The 16,236-nt window shown below is 38.4% G+C and overlaps 1 protein-coding gene across 7 annotated transcripts in view; it reads left to right on the forward strand.

Moving 5' to 3' along the window:
* Positions 1-16,236, forward strand: part of L3MBTL3 (L3MBTL histone methyl-lysine binding protein 3) — a 130,670-nt gene that overhangs the window by 19,544 nt on the left and 94,890 nt on the right. For 5 of the 7 annotated variants that reach the window (XM_007078636.3, XM_007078637.3, XM_015535990.2 and 2 more), the window contains 5 exons: positions 5,197-5,313; positions 12,049-12,160; positions 12,533-12,607; positions 14,093-14,252; positions 15,615-15,747. In XM_007078636.3, the coding sequence (XP_007078698.1) occupies positions 5,212-5,313; positions 12,049-12,160; positions 12,533-12,607; positions 14,093-14,252; positions 15,615-15,747 (582 nt within the window). In that variant the 5' untranslated portion in view covers positions 5,197-5,211. The remainder of the gene's footprint in view (positions 1-5,196; positions 5,314-12,048; positions 12,161-12,532; positions 12,608-14,092; positions 14,253-15,614; positions 15,748-16,236) is intronic. The other 2 variants (XM_007078639.3, XM_007078638.3) reach the window with 1 other exon arrangement.

Here is a 16,236-nt window from a genome sequence, read left to right on the forward strand (position 1 = left end):
TTAAAAAAGAACAGTAAAACTTTTCTTTTCAACGGATCATTTGGGTTTTACCCAGTTTATCCACCAAGGGAAAAATTATTCTGTCTCTCTACTGTCTATCAAGAAAAAGTTGCCCCTCCTACAGCACTTACAAGGGAAGTCAATTTTGTTGCTGATCTCAAGTGAGGTAGGAGTCCTAGAGACCGTAAGGACAAGCCATAATTCACTTACTAATTCACTATTTCTTAAATTAATCTCCTTCAAGCCTTCACATCTTAGTTCCTCTTTTAAGGATTAAGTCCTAATGGTAGTGAAATCTAGTGCGTCTTCAAATTCAGACTGTATAAATTTTGAAATGATCAGAAATAGACTTAATATATAACATTTGACACTGGCTCATTTAAAGAGGACAAAGGAAGAAAGAATATGGAGGTGTCTAATAAACTTCAACAAAAGATAGCTATAATTCAGAGAAACACAGGTTTATTTTTTTTTCTATTGACCATTTAAAAATAAATTATATTCTATATCTAAAGAGACTGCCCTTAAAATGTATTTCTTTTATGGAATTTTGCAAGCACACACAGAAGTAAGATGTAGTTTAATAAACTGGGTCCCTCACACTTCTTGAGAATTACCAGCATGTTGCCTCTTTATTTTACCACTTCACGCTCTTGACTGATTTATGGCAAATTCCTAACTTAATCATTCCATCTGTCAATTTCAGTTGACAAGCATGAAGTCCCCTTTTAAAAGTGCATGCCGTGATCATCCCTCTAGAAAAAGCAGCATTTTTGTATATCATCAAATAGCCACTGGCATTTAGGCTTCCCTTCCTGTCTAACCATCAGCTTTTTCTTTAAAAAATAGGTTAGGGATGCCTGGGCGGCTTAGTTGGTTGAGCATCTGACTCTTCATTTCAGCTCAGGTCATGATCCCAGGGTTGTGGCATTGGTTGGGTTCCACACTGAGCATGGAGCCTACTTCAGCTTCTCCCTCTCGCTCCCTCTGCCCCCCTCCCACGTGCACATGTGCGTGCTCTCTCTCTCTCTCTCTCTCAAAACCTAAAAATTAAAAAAAAAAAAAGTTTAAATCAGGGTCCAAACAGATCTATGAATTATGATATTGTGATTTATTAATGTCTTTTAAATACCTTAATCTAAATTTTAGATTTCCTCTTCCATCTATTTGTTTGTTTGTTTGTTTGTTTGTTTTACTCTGTGCCTTCTGTGCATGTATGTGTCCATGTGGCCAAAAGCCAGTTTTTATCCTACACAGCAGTGGCTCTCATACTCTTTGGTCTCAAGTCTCCTTGACACTCTTAAGAATGATTGAAAACCCCAAGGAGCTGTTGTTTGTATGGGTTATATCTATTAATATCTACTGTATTCAAAATTAAAATAGGTAATTTAAACTATGTATTTACTTTTCAAAATAACAGTAGCAGACTCATTATATTAACGTGTGTCTGCACAATTTAAATGAAATGTAATCATAGTTTCCGAAATTAAAAAATGAGAGAAATGGCACTGTTTTACATTTTTGCAAATCTCTTTAATGCCTGGCTTAATAGAAGAGAGCTGGATTTTCATATCTGCTCCTGCATTCAGTCTGTTGCAGTATGTTGTTTGGGTTGAAGTGTGTGAAGAAAATCTGCTTCACACAGATGTGAGTTTGGAAAAGGGGAGGAGTATTTTTTTTCATTTAATGGTGGACATTCTTCTATGATACTACACCAAAAGTTGACAAGTGGTAGTTTCTTAAAGGTAAGTTGCAATGGGCAGTCTGAAATCCTAACAATGAACTTTTCATACTGTGTTATATTAAAATCCATCGGTCTGTCACGTACTTTGATTGGATGCTTTACTTATGCATAATTTTGTGACATCAAGCATTGGTTATTTGGAAAATACTGCATCACTGAATTATGCAAATCTCCCAGATGTTGACATAGGTCAAATATAAAATACTTAAAAAATCCCTCTCATCAATATCACCACCCATCTCCTTAGAAAATATGTAGCTACTGGGAAGCTCTCAGGCTCATGGTGGTAGATACACGTTTTCCGGAATCATGATTATCCCTTGAATGTTCAAATGGGTCTTCAGCAACAAATGCTGTCAGTGTTTTCCTCGATGTCAACAGGCTCGCTTCGTTTATTCTTGACAAAACATTTGCCAAATAGCCAAACCCGAAGAAACGTAGTTTGTTAAATAAAAGTGCGCTCCGTGAAAAAAGCAGCTTGTTCAACTTGCATCTCAGACAGTTCACAGGTGCTTTCCCTTGGTACTCTGACGCACCAGAGCGCTTTATGGGTGCTTTCTATTTCACCACACAGAATGTTAAAAAGATACGTATTCAAATATCCAGACTTAATGAAAGTTACTATTTTGCTTCATCAAGGATGCTGTTTAGCGAAACCAGCATTTGTTTACCATCAGTACCTGGCGGTAAAGGCTGCAATGACTGCTGCCTACTTGGGAGCCGCTACTCCAGCAGTTTTACCCACTGTTGCTTTTTTTGTACCATCCGCGCAGATGTCAGCATAGCGCAGAAGGCAAATAATGTGTTAGTATTTTTATGAAAATGATTCTGACTTCTTGGACCTTTTGAAAAGGTCTCAGGTCTTCCCAGGGTCTGTGGACCACACTTTGAGGAATGTTGCTGAAGAGTTTCTGACAGTCTGAATTTTACTTCTTATATTAAAAAAAAAAAAAAAAATTATGTTTGTTTATTTTTGAGAGCGAGAGAGGGAGTGCAAGTGGGAGGAGGGGCAAAGAGAGAGGGAGACACAGAATTGGAAGCAGGCTCCAGGCTCTGAGCTGTCCGCACAGAGCCTGACATGGGGCTGGAACTCACGAACCATGAGATCATGACCTGAGCCAAAGTCGGATGCTTTACTGACTGAGCCACCCATGTGCCCCATTTTGTATATTTTTATGGTGTGATTTTTACGTGTTCCTTTGTCTCAGGTATTTCCTGCAAATGGACTTGATCAGATTAGGTTTGATTTTGTTTTTTCATGGCAAGACTACTTCCTAGATGGTGTTGGGTTTGTATTCTTAGTAGTCATTGATAGCCATTGCCTGCAGCCATTAATGTATCAAGGATTGAAAATGGTAATGTTTCAGTTCTGTCATTCCTTTTTTATTTATTAGCAGGAATTCTTTCTAAACTGAAACTTCCTCTCGCCATTGATTTGCGTTACCCTGGAATACAGTTTCATGGATCTCATGCAATATAGACAGGATAAATCCTTGTTTCTTTTTCCAGATAATGAGTTGGTTCCTGTGTAGTCTTAAAAGGTGATCAGTAGGTGTTCTTGGTTTGTTGGTTTGTTTTCAATGTCAGTATGAACTCTTAGATTTAAACTTATTTGATGTGTTTCAATTCATGCAGCTACTATTCTTTGGCCAGCAGGAGCCTCTTGAGATTGGTTTCTAAGTTCTTTTGATATGATCTCTGTTGTCTTTGATAGCTTCCTTGCTTTTTTTTTTTTTTTTTTTTTTTTTTTGACAAGAAGTTCCAGACTCATCTTGCACATTTCCTGCCACTGAACAGAAATCAGCCCCTTCTCTGGGAAGACCTCAGAGAAGTGGTATTTAGAGGCCACAGTCTGAGCACTTGGCTGCTCATCACTGTTGATTGGTGGTTGTTTCTAGATTCTGTCAGTGGGCAAGGCTAGAAAATATGCAATTTTTTTTTAAGATTAAAATGCATTAAAAGATTAAAATTTAGGGACACCTGGGTGGCTCAATTGGTTAAGGGTCCAGCTTTGGCTCAGGTCATGATCTCATGGTTTGTGAGCTTGAGCTCCACATTGGGTCTCAGCTCTCAGCGCAGAGCCTGCTTCAGAGCCTCAGTCTCCATCTCTCTCTGTTCCTCCACCACTTGTGTCCAAAAATCTGTAAAAAAATTTGTTTTAATGTTTATTCAGTTTTGAGAGATAGAGACAGAGTGTGAGGGGGGGAGGGGCATAAAGAGGGAGACACAGAATCCAAAGCAGGCTCTAGGATCTGAGCTGTTGGCACAGAGCCTGATGCAGGGCCCGAACCCATGAACCATGAGATCATGATCTGAGCCGAAGTCAGATGCTTAACCAACTGAACCACCCAGGTGCCCCTAAAAAAAAAAAAAAAAAAAAAGTTTAAAAATGCATCAAATTTAGAACTTTAATCCATCTTCCATTGCTTATCAATGACACCAACATAATTACTACTTTTATCCCATACCACATAGACAACAGTCTCAATACAATTACTAACAATATGATTATGGAAAACTGTTTTGCAGTTTAGAAAAATGAAAAACAGATTATCACAGTTTAGCTAGTTGACTTGGTTTTCTTAACATAGCCTTATTATTAGTGTTTGCTGTATATTTTAAGACTGTTTTCCTATTTTCCAGAACCTCAAATTGGTGGATATCTCAACTGAATTCAAAAAATCAATTTACTGAGAGAGTCAATCATACCATGTATTTGTTGAATTGATACAACAAACTTAACTGACAAATTAGCATAGATGATAGTCCTAATGGACTGGAATTTTCTTGTTCTTTTTTATCATCGAAAAGGTTTCATTTTGCTTATTAACATTTAATGTCTTGTCCTTTATCCATACCCACTCTGTCATCAATATCTTCAAACAACAACAACAAAACCCCCTACTTAGTGGGCAAGAAATTCTGTTGATATATATCATGACTTTTTGTTTTAAGTGAATGTGCTATGAAAAGGTGAATTCCTTTTTTAAGAATAGAAACTTTGACACTTTACAAATTTTAGGTATATTCTTTCCTCTTTAATTTACCAGGGATTAGGGGGTGCTTGGGTGGCTCAGTTAAGTGACTCTTGATTTCGGCTCAGGTCATGTTCCCACGATCGGCATGATTGATCCCCGTGATTGGCTGTGCACTGACAGCACGGAGCCGGCTTAGATTCTCTCTCTCCTTGTCTCTGCCCCTCCCCTGCTCATGTGCGCATGCATACTCTGTCTTTCTCAAAGTAAATATTTTAAAAAATACATAAATTTACCAGGGATTGTACTAGAAAAAATGTTAGTGATATTTTCGAAGCACTTAATTCTAGATCTATGGATATGGGATATTGTGATCAAGACAATTATGTAATTAAGGGAAACCAAAGAAGTGACCACTAAAATAAAAACTGATTTTTACGTACAGTATTTAATGATCTGCCTTTTTCCCCCTTCCAGGTTCCAAAATAAATCATGACTGAATCTGCCTCTAGCACAAGTGGTCAAGAATTTGATGTATTCAGTGTTATGGACTGGAAAGATGGAGTAGGAACGCTACCAGGAAGTGACTTAAAGGTAAGCTGTCTTTATTAAATGCAATTATCTGTGTGTGCATCTGTGTGTTATTTGTTAAAAGGAGTTTGACTACATATGTAAAATAAGAATTAAAAGCATTAAGCATGATGCTCTAGGTCTTATATGATACTTAGACCTCTACAGTAAATTTTCAAGACAATTTGGAATGTTGACAAATTGGCCGAAGTCTTTTTCGCTTGGGGTGGTGGACGAGAATATTTTGGCATATGCTTATTTTGCAGAAGTCGAATTATAGCTTCCAGGGGATCACCCTTGGTTTGACTTTATCATGACGGACAATAAATATGGAAATGGTAGGCTTAGAAGACCTGGCTTCATATATTTTGTAATAATGAACTTGAGAACTTTAAATGAATAACCACATTCCCTGTGCCCTAGTTTTCTCATTTGAAAACTGGATAATGTTAAAATATTGAATAGACAGGACTATTTTCCTCCCTTAAATTATTTATACGATAAATATGAATTTTTATATAATCATTTGTTCAAAAGCTGGTCCTTCCTGTAAACCAGGCTGCTTTTATATAGAGGAGAACTCTCTTCAGAGAATGATGCTTCAGTGTGCCTCTTTACTATGTGCTTATCCTTCCCCTTTTCCCAAGGCTTCCCGAACCCACTCTAGACCCACCTCTGCTGCCCTATGAAACAGTTACGCAAGCACTCATCCAGGAAGCCAGTCCACCCCACCTCTCATTTCTAATTTGCTTTTGCTCTAATCCTATCTCTGGGACCTTGAACCTGTCTGTGGCCTTTTAGACTTTGTTTGTACTTGGTCACTCAGGTTTTTGAACCTCTGATCACCCTAACTGGCTGTCAGTTGGCTTTTCCCTCTAGTGCTTGATGTTCTGGCCTATCTCGAATAGAAATTCCTGCCCCCTAATAATTGGCTTCCTGGAATCCAGTGGCTACTTGACGAGTATTTCAGCCAAGCCCAACCTAGTTCATCTTCAGTGGTGAGATTTGGACAGTCTGTCACTGGAAAAATACCCAGATTTTAGTTGGGTTAGGTTGAATTAAGTGCAATGTGCCAACATATCTATCTGTTTAGCTTAACAAAAATATCGCAGTGAGGTTCAGTGAATTCTGAAAAGGAGATACGGTTTTTAGTTTTAGTTCTGTATGTCCTTGAACTAGTCAGTCAGTCTCTTCAGGCCAGTTTCCTCTTTGGTAAAATAAGGAATTAAATGAATACTAAGGACTTTATCTGCTCTAACATTCTCCAAATGTTCATCTGGATTAGATATGATGGGAATTGAGTGCTGAAATTTTTCAGAAAGAAAAACCATTCCAGACGCTCATAATGTCAGCCTCATAGTAGCTATATGAGCTTTGTCAAGTTATTTAAATTCCCTAAGTTTCAGAATCTTCATGTATAAAATGAGGAAATAGAATCTATGTCACAAGGTGGTTATAAGGATTGAAAAATATAACATATGGAAAACATTTAACAAATTGTATTTTTTCTGGCTTTGTGATATATTATGTAAATTGACTTTTTAAAATTGCTTTATTCTCATATTTTGCTTGTACATTTTTGTCCCTTCTTCTCAATAGCTTTTTTTTTTTTTTGATGTCAGGTGGATGATGAAATTTATAATTTTTGTTCAGTTAGGTTTTGAACTTTCAATCCCTAAGAAATTTAAATTGCCTAAAGGTTTTCTAAGCAATAGATCTTAGGAATTAGCCTATTACTTTTATTAAGGTAATCAGGTAATTAAGCCACTTAGTGGGTATTATAATCTGGTTTATTTTATTTGACTTTTAGGCTCATCTAATTATGTGGGTAATTTCCATGTATCCAGTTCACTTCATGTACTGTAGACAGTTTGAAACCCCACTTCTAAAAAAAAAAAAAATGAAAAAAAAAATTCTGCTTCATAACCATTTTTATCTGAAGAGATTCAGATAGTCAATTGATTGTGTTAATTTAGGAATCTGAATCACTTGCTCCTAATATTAATATCTGAGTTGCTTCAGAGATCTGATTGAGAAATTGATTTTTCACAAAATTAAGATATTAAAAACTTTGAATAAAGCATGAAATTTGCTCTTTCACATCATGCTTTGCCTACTTTACATTATTTTTTTTTAATTTTTTTTTTAATGTTTATTTATTTTTGAGACAGAGAGAGACAGAGCATGAACGGGGGAGGATCAGAGAGAGGGAGACACAAATCTGAAACAGGCTCCAGGCTCTGAGCTGTCAGCACAGAGCCCGACGCGGGGCTCAAACTCACGGACCACGAGATCATGACCTGAGCCGAAGTCGGCCGCTTAACCGACTGAGCCACCCAGGCGCCCCCCTACTTTACATTATTGAAACTACTTTTTTGTAGTGGGTGTAGGCATGTAGATTTCCTAATAAACAAGGTGCTATCCTAAGACAAGAAGCTCAGGTTAGTTCAGCCAATACAATCAGCTGCTACATAGAAGTCAGTTTTTTATCATGTAAACAGGTTTTTATATGCTTCGGTTTATTACCATTTTGAAAGTATGTTTCTCTGTAAAAGCCTCATGATTGCTGGCCAAATTATATCACTCTTCTGCTTAAAAACTTTTAGCAGTTTCCTGTCTTTCGTGGCAAAGTCAATCCCCTTAAGTTTACCCCAGAAGTTTTTGGTGGTCTGGCCCCTACTTTCCCCTGGCTGCGTCTCGTTTCACTCCTCAGTGCCATCTTGTTTCCTTTCCAGCCCAACTGTCTAGTTGAAGGCTTCAAACCTTCGTTCCTTTATACTGTTTCCCTTGCCCCTTTTCAGGGAGGCTAAACAGCCTTTATATAAAACAGAGCGCAAAAACTTTTTCCATTCAGGTGCAGTAGGGGAAAGAATAGAGAGCTTACTCTCTGATGAACACTTTATCTGTATCCTTGTATTTAATCCTTTCATTTAATCCTTTTGAGGTAGTTCCTATCATTGTTGTCAGTTTACAGATGGGAAAACAGAGGCCCAGAATGGTTAAATCATTTGCTCAAGGTCAAGATAATTGGCAGAACTAGGTCTAAAGCCAGGCTTTTCTGATACTGGAATCGATTCTCTTACCACTAGTATACTATAGTCTAAAGAGAGAAAATGTTTTCATATCAAAAGAGATACAGAGAAAATGTTACAGCGACTTAGAAGAGGTATCATTTTAGCTGGAGGGATCAGGAAGGCTTCGGGGAAGTAGTTGTCATATGAGCTTCAGGTACCCGAAAATAGGTCGGCATCTATATGAAGACTTTTGTGGGTCAGGGACAGCAGGCAAGAAAGAGAAGGGCATCGAAAAGAAGGACTAGCATAAGAAAGTATAGTGTTAGGGGAGAACAGCAAGTGTCCAGGGGCCTCCTTGAAAATATTATAGTCATTAACAAGACATTTTTGTTTAAGCAAGCTTTGGAAACTGCACCGTTGCCTAATTATTCTATAAAATGGCAAATTAGTATTTGTAGACTAATATCTCAGGGCCAGCCATAAGAACAGGCAGGCAATGAGCGGTAGCGGGAAGGTGCATGCTGGGGCTCCCTGTCCCTAAGCAATCTCTCTCTCTGAACTTGTAATGATGTCTGAAACTTATCCACAGAGGATTATTCCTCTGGGTCATAAGGATTTAGCCATTTGGAATCCCTCAGTAAAATGCAGATATACTCCTGAGAGCGATAGCATCTTATCTAGTAAGAATAGTTGCCACTTAACTGAGAGCAAGACCCTGCGGCAGCAGGGCAGAAACCCAACTGGAAACACTGTGCTCATAGTGCACGGTTTTGCTCGTTGTGATTAATGTTCAGAAAACTTTAGTTACCAAATATCTTTGCCCTTAAAACAGATTGGTAAGTAGAACTCATATTTCGACATTGAAAGTAATAAAACAAAACAAAAATACCAACCTCAGCAGTGTCTTTTAAGGATCTGTTCTTAAAGATAGGCAAAAAGCAAAGGATCCTTTGCCTCTACAAGCAAAAATAAAGAGAATTGAATCAATTAAAGGTAGTTCAAGCCAGGCCAAACAAACCTTTGCAGTCCCTTATATCTTTCAGGCATAATTGTTTTCTGATTGACTCAGATGTTTCCACTAGTAGAACAAATTACAGTGTCAGCTGATGTGTTTGATGTACTTATTTAATACATTTCTTTTGTAGAGTTTATAATTTTGATGTTCTTGATTTGGAATGGAGTCACTCAGTAGATTGTTATGCTGCTTTTTGGATGTCTAGGTTAAAAGAACTCATAACTTTGAAAAAAGGAATAAAAGTGATTATTTCAAGTTTCCATAGCTCCAAAACCATTCATGAAAGCATTACCCATTTCTGAGTGTTTTATTGGGGGGAAAAATGTTAGGGAATGTGTCAGTCTTTCTGGAATGCTATCTGTGGAACTCCAGTAATGTTAACAGCACCTAACAACCTATGTTGTCCAGCATTTTCAGCAGTACTAATATTGTGAAAGACAGTAAATCCAAGTTGAGAAGCCAGAAAAAAAAAAAAAAAAAATTGATCCCTGTGTTTTTTTTGCATATGACAGGATACTTTGAAAACACTTTGCGGTTAATTTTTGAGATAAAGTAACTTGGTTAGAGTAATGTTCTTTACTTTTTCAAGGTTGCAGGATGCCTTTGAGACTATGATGAAACTGAAGAACCCTATTCCCAGAAAAATATGTATGTGTCCATGACATCATTTTGTATGAATTTCATGGGATTCTTCAATCCCCTGAAGTCCAACTATAGATACCTGACTTGCAGGAGTTAATTTTGTCCCTAAGTGTCATGACACCTTTCATTTGTGCTTTGGCTATAGGTCAGTTACTGGCAATAAACATTATAAGGAAAAGACAACTAGGATTAATTGTTGTATTGTGGGGATATTACCTTTTAACTTTGAAAGTATTTGAGCTTAAAGCTTCCAAGTGTCATAACTCTGGATTTTTATTCAAAGATTCCACTCGGTGGTGTTCTCTTTCTCATTGTTGGAAATGCAGGGTGGCTTACAGTGTAGCAGTAATTTGGAAACTTACACCACAGGAGATTCTCCATGTGATGAAAATGGTGCTATTTTTCACATTTTGTATTTTTCAAATAAGTATCAATTAATATTGACATCTAATAAAAGTAAAATTACCTACCTGGACTGAATTATAAAGGTGATGCCTAATGCCTTTTTAAACTTTGATTCAGAATTGATTTTCTGTGTTCTTCTTTACTATCATTAATTAGTAATCATTATGGCTTGTTTTTTCTGTTCTTGCCCAGTAGATGGTACTGTCAGCTTTATTTTGAAATATTCTGTTTTCAGAGTGGATCATTTAAAAATTTATTTTCCCCCCCAAAAGTAAAGTTATATTTAGCTCCTTTCCTCCCAGTTAACTTTTTGCCACTTCCTAGCCTGACATTTTTAGGCAAATACACTCAGTATAGTATACACATGTTACCTGGGAACTTGTATCTGAAATATGTAATAGAAGAAACCATTTTCACTTTCCTCAACTATTTCAACTTCTTCAGTCTAAAAAGCTTTTAATTATTGTACACTGTGTGCATACAGTTACTTAAGGTGCTGTTTTTACCTGGTGGAAAGAATAATTAGTAATTTTTGTTTCAGCTTTTTCTGACTTGTACTCTGAATCTAGTTTGGTTAAGTGAATGATTCTGTTGGCATGTTGACTAAATAGATGTTTTAGATTGCAAAATGGAAGGTCTTAAGCCTAACTGCTACATATTTGCATACTCCTATATTTCTGTGAAAGCTCTAAAAACGTTAAGCGAAAAGTCGTATAATCCTTTTGAATTGTGAACTTTCCAGTTCTTCGTCAACTGTCAAAATTAGTGGATCCCTAATATCATTCTATTTTATGGGAAAACAGAGGAATATGGAAAACTTTGAACTTCATCAATAGGAGAGTACACCTAGTTGTTTCAAAGAGGATGGAGGGGTCCCTGCACATAGATAGTGGGTAAGCCTTCAACATGCACACACAGTACAGCCAGGCTGTTAGAGGAACATACTAGGTTTGCAGCTTGCCATGAGGTGAGAAGAAATTTTCAACATTTGGGGTCAAAATGTCCATGAAGTCAAAACGCCTGTACTTTTTAGTGATAGAATTGACCTGTAGCTAGCAGATTTGTTCAGATCTCGTAGACGTTACCTGTTGTTTGGAGGATTAGAGGTGAATGGGGTGGAGAATTCCAAAGAGCAGTGAGAGAAAGAAGTGGAGAGTTGGGGGTCACATGGCTCACACTTCAGCCTTCCTCACCTACCTCCGGGAATATAAGGATATACGCGTGCAGGTCATTATTTCCGGAATAGAGATTTCCTTCTCTTGGACTAGGTGAGCTCGGGTGAGATAAGTTGATTCCCGGGAAGATAGTAATTCTCCTTTTAGTAATTTTGGTTACTAAGGAAGTAGTAATATGAAGTAGGAAACAAAAGTCCTAGCAACAACTGGTGTTCAGAATTATAGGCCACATTAAGAAAGCTGGCATCTCTACAGCACAGTGCAGGGCTGGTTGTATGGTACCTTAAGAAGTAGCTTGCTGCTTTGTTCTCTTTTTACTTCCCCAAATCCCCAAATCTGTAAAATGCAGAGGACTTACTGCTGGTAGAGGGCTTACCTAGATACAGTTGCTCAAATGAACTTTTAAAGTATAACTAATTTGCTTAAAGACTTTATGTGTCCACCATGAAATGACTACTGTCCTGAGCACCTTTGTAAGTTTTGCCTCTTTCTACCATATTGTCGCTAGTTTCGGGTAAACGAGTTTGGAGCCCTGGAAGTTATCACAGATGAGAGCGAGATGGAAAATGTTAAAAAAGCAACAGCTACCACAACTTGGATGGTACCAACTGCTCAGGAAGGTAAGACTGGGTCGTCTGCATTGCCATTTTCTTTCTTTTGAGAGTTTTAAAATAAGAATTACCTAGGTTTTACAATAGGCTGGAACTTTGAAGATCCTGGGTGATTTTCATGTCACGTGTTCTTAGGTGAATTTCTATAACAAAACTCATATGGAACCAACTTTTATATTTTAAAATAACTATAAACTGTCTTCTTTCCTAATGCCAGATCTGTAATAGCACAAGGTTAATTGGAAATTATTACCAAGTAAATCCAGTGTTGCAATAGCCTACCCAGGTGATTTAGCCAAAAGCCTGCCACTTTTTTCTCATCTACTCCGATGGTTGTAACTAACACCTATATGCTGATGACTCCCAAATCTATATCTCCAGCCCCGACCTCTCCCCCGAGCTCCAGGCCCGTATTTCCACCTGCCTACTGGACATCTCCACCTGGATGTCCCACAGGTACCTCAAACTCCACATGTCTGAAATGCGATTCATTTTCTATTTCTTTCTCCCCTTCCCCCAAACCTGCTCTTTCTTCTGTAACCCATATTTCAGTTGATGGTAGCACCATCCCCCCCAGTGGACAAGCAAGAAATCTAGGAGTCATCCTGAATTCGTTCTCCCCCAGCCCCATGGCCTGTTACTCCATCCTGTTGGTTTTTATTCCCTAAATATGTCTCAGATCTGGCTTCTTCTACTAATGACCACTGCCACTGCCTTAATGTAGGCCCTTAGCAGCTCTCACCTGGACTATTGCAGACTCCTCCTCGAGAATCACTCTGCTTCTAATTTCACCTAATTTATCCCGCACCTTCAAGTCAGAGGAACTTTTGTAGATTGCTTTTCTGACACTTCACTGACTTCATACTGTCTCTTTAGCTGAGCCTGCAAGGATCTGGGTGGCACGCGTCCACCTGCTTGCCTTGTCTCTTCGCTCTCTGTTCTGTTCTCTGTACACCGTGTTCTGGCAGTGCCAGCAGCACTGGGTTCCATGGAATTCTCTCAATGCATCATTTGGTTTCACACTCCCTTGACTTTGCTCTTGCTGCTGCTTCTGGCTCAGATGCCGTTTCCCTCTTTGTCCAGTTGGTTAATTTCTCTTGGCCTTCCAAACCCAGTTGAGGCTTTATATCAGAAAATCCTTCCCTGACCTCACCCCAGGCCGAGTGAATGACTTCTTCCTCTGTACTACTCCTGGAACTTGTTCATGCTTTGATTACTGCATGTATCACATTTTATTATAAGTATTGGTTTTCTTGTCTGTCTTCTCCTCTAGACTGTGAGCTCTCTGGGGCAAGGTCTATACTATCATTATCAGTGTCTAGCGTAAATTGGCACCTAATGTTTGCTGAATGCATGAGGAGCCTAACAATTCAGGGGAAAGGAAGTGTGAGTTCCTAAATGATTTGGGATAATTACGATTTAGGAGATCTGCTACCTTCAAAGTAAACTAGGTGTCGATTTAACCAATTTAGTAGAAAAAACCCACTCCTCAAAAGGTTGTAAACATGAAATAACATACATAAGCCTTTTTTGTCAGATACATCCATAAAATAGGATTCTGCAGATTATTAACAGTTTCATCTTCAAGTATAGTGAAGTATAGTATACTGTACTTCAAGTATAGTCAAGTATAATGAAATTTTATTTTACTTTGAACTCTGTAGAAGAAGCCTTAGACAAACTTTTATCTTTCCTGCAGAGTATTTTTTGTTGTGTAAATGATTTGAGTGGTTCCTGCCAAGCCCATCCTCTTCTCCCTCCCAAGCACAGTAGGTTGGTCATTCATTCATTCAGCAAATATTATCTTTTATTGTGTTGCTAACAAAATTATTAGAAGGAAAAGTTTGAGTGTGTTTTGGAATGTTTTCTGTCATGGTTCTAATTGTTTTTTTCTGTGTGTGTTTTTTTTGTTTTTGTTCTTTTCCCCTTTTCATCTTCTAGTCTTTTCAGAGAAGACTGGGATGCCTTTCAGGTTGAAGGATCCAGTGAAAGTAGAAGGGCTTCAATTCTGTGAGAACTGTTGTCAGTATGGCAATGTAGATGAGTGTCTTTCTGGAGGAAACTATTGCAGCCAGAATTGTGCCCGGCATATCAAAGACAAGTAGGTTTTTGCCCTGTTCCATCTATAAAATGGGTTTTATTTTATTTATTTATTTATTTTTAATTTTTTTTTTAATGTTTATGTTTGAGAGAGAAGGAGACAGAGTGTGAGCAGGGGAAGGACAGAGAGGGAGACAGAATCTGAAGCAGGCTCCAGGCCCCGAGCTGTTGGCACAGAGCCCAACGTGGGGCTCGAACTCACAGTCTGTGAGATCATGACCTGAGCTGAATTCAGATGCTTAACCGACTGAGCCACCCAGGCGCCCCTATAAAATGGGTTTTAGAGTCCAAGGTGCTAAGGAATACAGAGGCTCCCTGATATCTGTCACACCTTCATGCCCCTTTTTTCCCCCAGAGACTTTTCCTTTAGAGATCTGTGGACCCTGATCCCGTTACTGGACCTCCTGACTTCAGTCATGTCTGATCTTAGTTGTACTGCTTAAGTCCTACCTACAAGTACAACCTCTGCCTCTTTCTTTAGACTTTTGATTCCAGTGAGTGCCCCCTAGCAAGAGAATATTTAAATTTCTCTGGGCTACGTACATTTTGATGGCGCTGATGTTTATGGAAACAGAGTTTTGTTTTTATGTTGGGGGGGGTTCTTCAGTAACTCAGCTAAAACTCCACAGGTTGGGAACCAGCTGACTGAAGATGGCCATAGAGAGTGGCTTAATGAGTCACAATACTGTAGATTTCTGTAGACTGAAGATTATGAGACAGGGACGTCCGCTGTGGCTGGTGGTGCTATGTGACTCGGCCATCTGGGGACTGTCTGACAAAGTTCAGCTTATCACCGAGGTGTATTTCTTTATATAATTGTCTAACACAAATAAGTGACTTGACACTTATATTTTAGTGGAATTTCCCAGGTATTTTAACCAGGGTAGGCCTGGGAATTGTCTGTTTTTGCTGGCCAACTTTTATTTTACAAAGTTATACTTGGCCTTTTTTAGTTGCACTTGTCATTGTTAATAATTGCTAGATCTTTGCATTAAAATTGCCCCGAATACTAAAATATCTCTAAGTAATTGATTCTTTTATTAGTATGGATGGCAGATGTGAAAGACCGATCATTTTAAACTTGTTAGAACCTGTTTCACATATGGTACTGATCCCCTTTTGAAATTAATATATAAGCTAGTTTCCATTTTCTGCTTTGAAGAGTCATATATGATAATGGTTTTAGGTGTTCCTTAGCTATGATATCCTAATGCCTACACTCTTCTCCTGGTGGTTAAATGTTTTTCCTTCTCCTGGTGGTTAAATGACTTTTTTTTTTTTTTTAAGTTGCATGATAGTCACCATGTAGATGTTTGACAGGTATTGTTTTCCTGTCACTATTTTGGGTTTATAAATACAACAGAGATCAGAAGGAAGAAAGGGACGTAGGAGAGGACAATGAGGAAGAAGATCCTAAGTGTAGTCGGAAGAAGAAACCAAAATTATCTCTGAAAGCTGACTCCAAGGAGGATGGAGAAGATCGGGATGATGAAATGGTTAGTATCTCTGATGCAACTACCAAAGAACTCAGGGTACTTTTTGTTGTTGTTGTTTACTTATTTCTGAGAGAGAGAGAGAGAGAGAGAGAGAGAGAGAGAGAGCAAGCTAGGGAGGGGCAGAGAGAAGGAGAGAGAGAATCTGAAGCAGGCTCTGAGCTGTCAGTGCAGAGCCCGATGCGGGATTCAAACTTATGAACCGTGAGATCATGACCTGAGCCGAAGTTGGACGCTTAACCGACTGAGCCACCAGGTGCTCCGATACAGGGGCACTTCTTAAGAGAGTAACACCATGGTCAAAGGTGCTGGCTCTGCAGCCAGTTATCTGACTTCCAGGGCTGGTTCCATGACTCTCTGTGTTACCATCAACAAATTACCTGTCTACCCTCTTTGGTATGTCACTGTCTGCATTTCAAAATGAGAATAATAAATAATAATACTCCTCCCTTAGGGTGAGGAAGTAGGATGTGCTGAAATTTATTACTGGAG

Source organism: Panthera tigris, chromosome B2 (genome assembly GCF_018350195.1).
Source record: "Panthera tigris isolate Pti1 chromosome B2, P.tigris_Pti1_mat1.1, whole genome shotgun sequence".
Taxonomy (NCBI): Eukaryota; Metazoa; Chordata; class Mammalia; order Carnivora; family Felidae; genus Panthera; species Panthera tigris.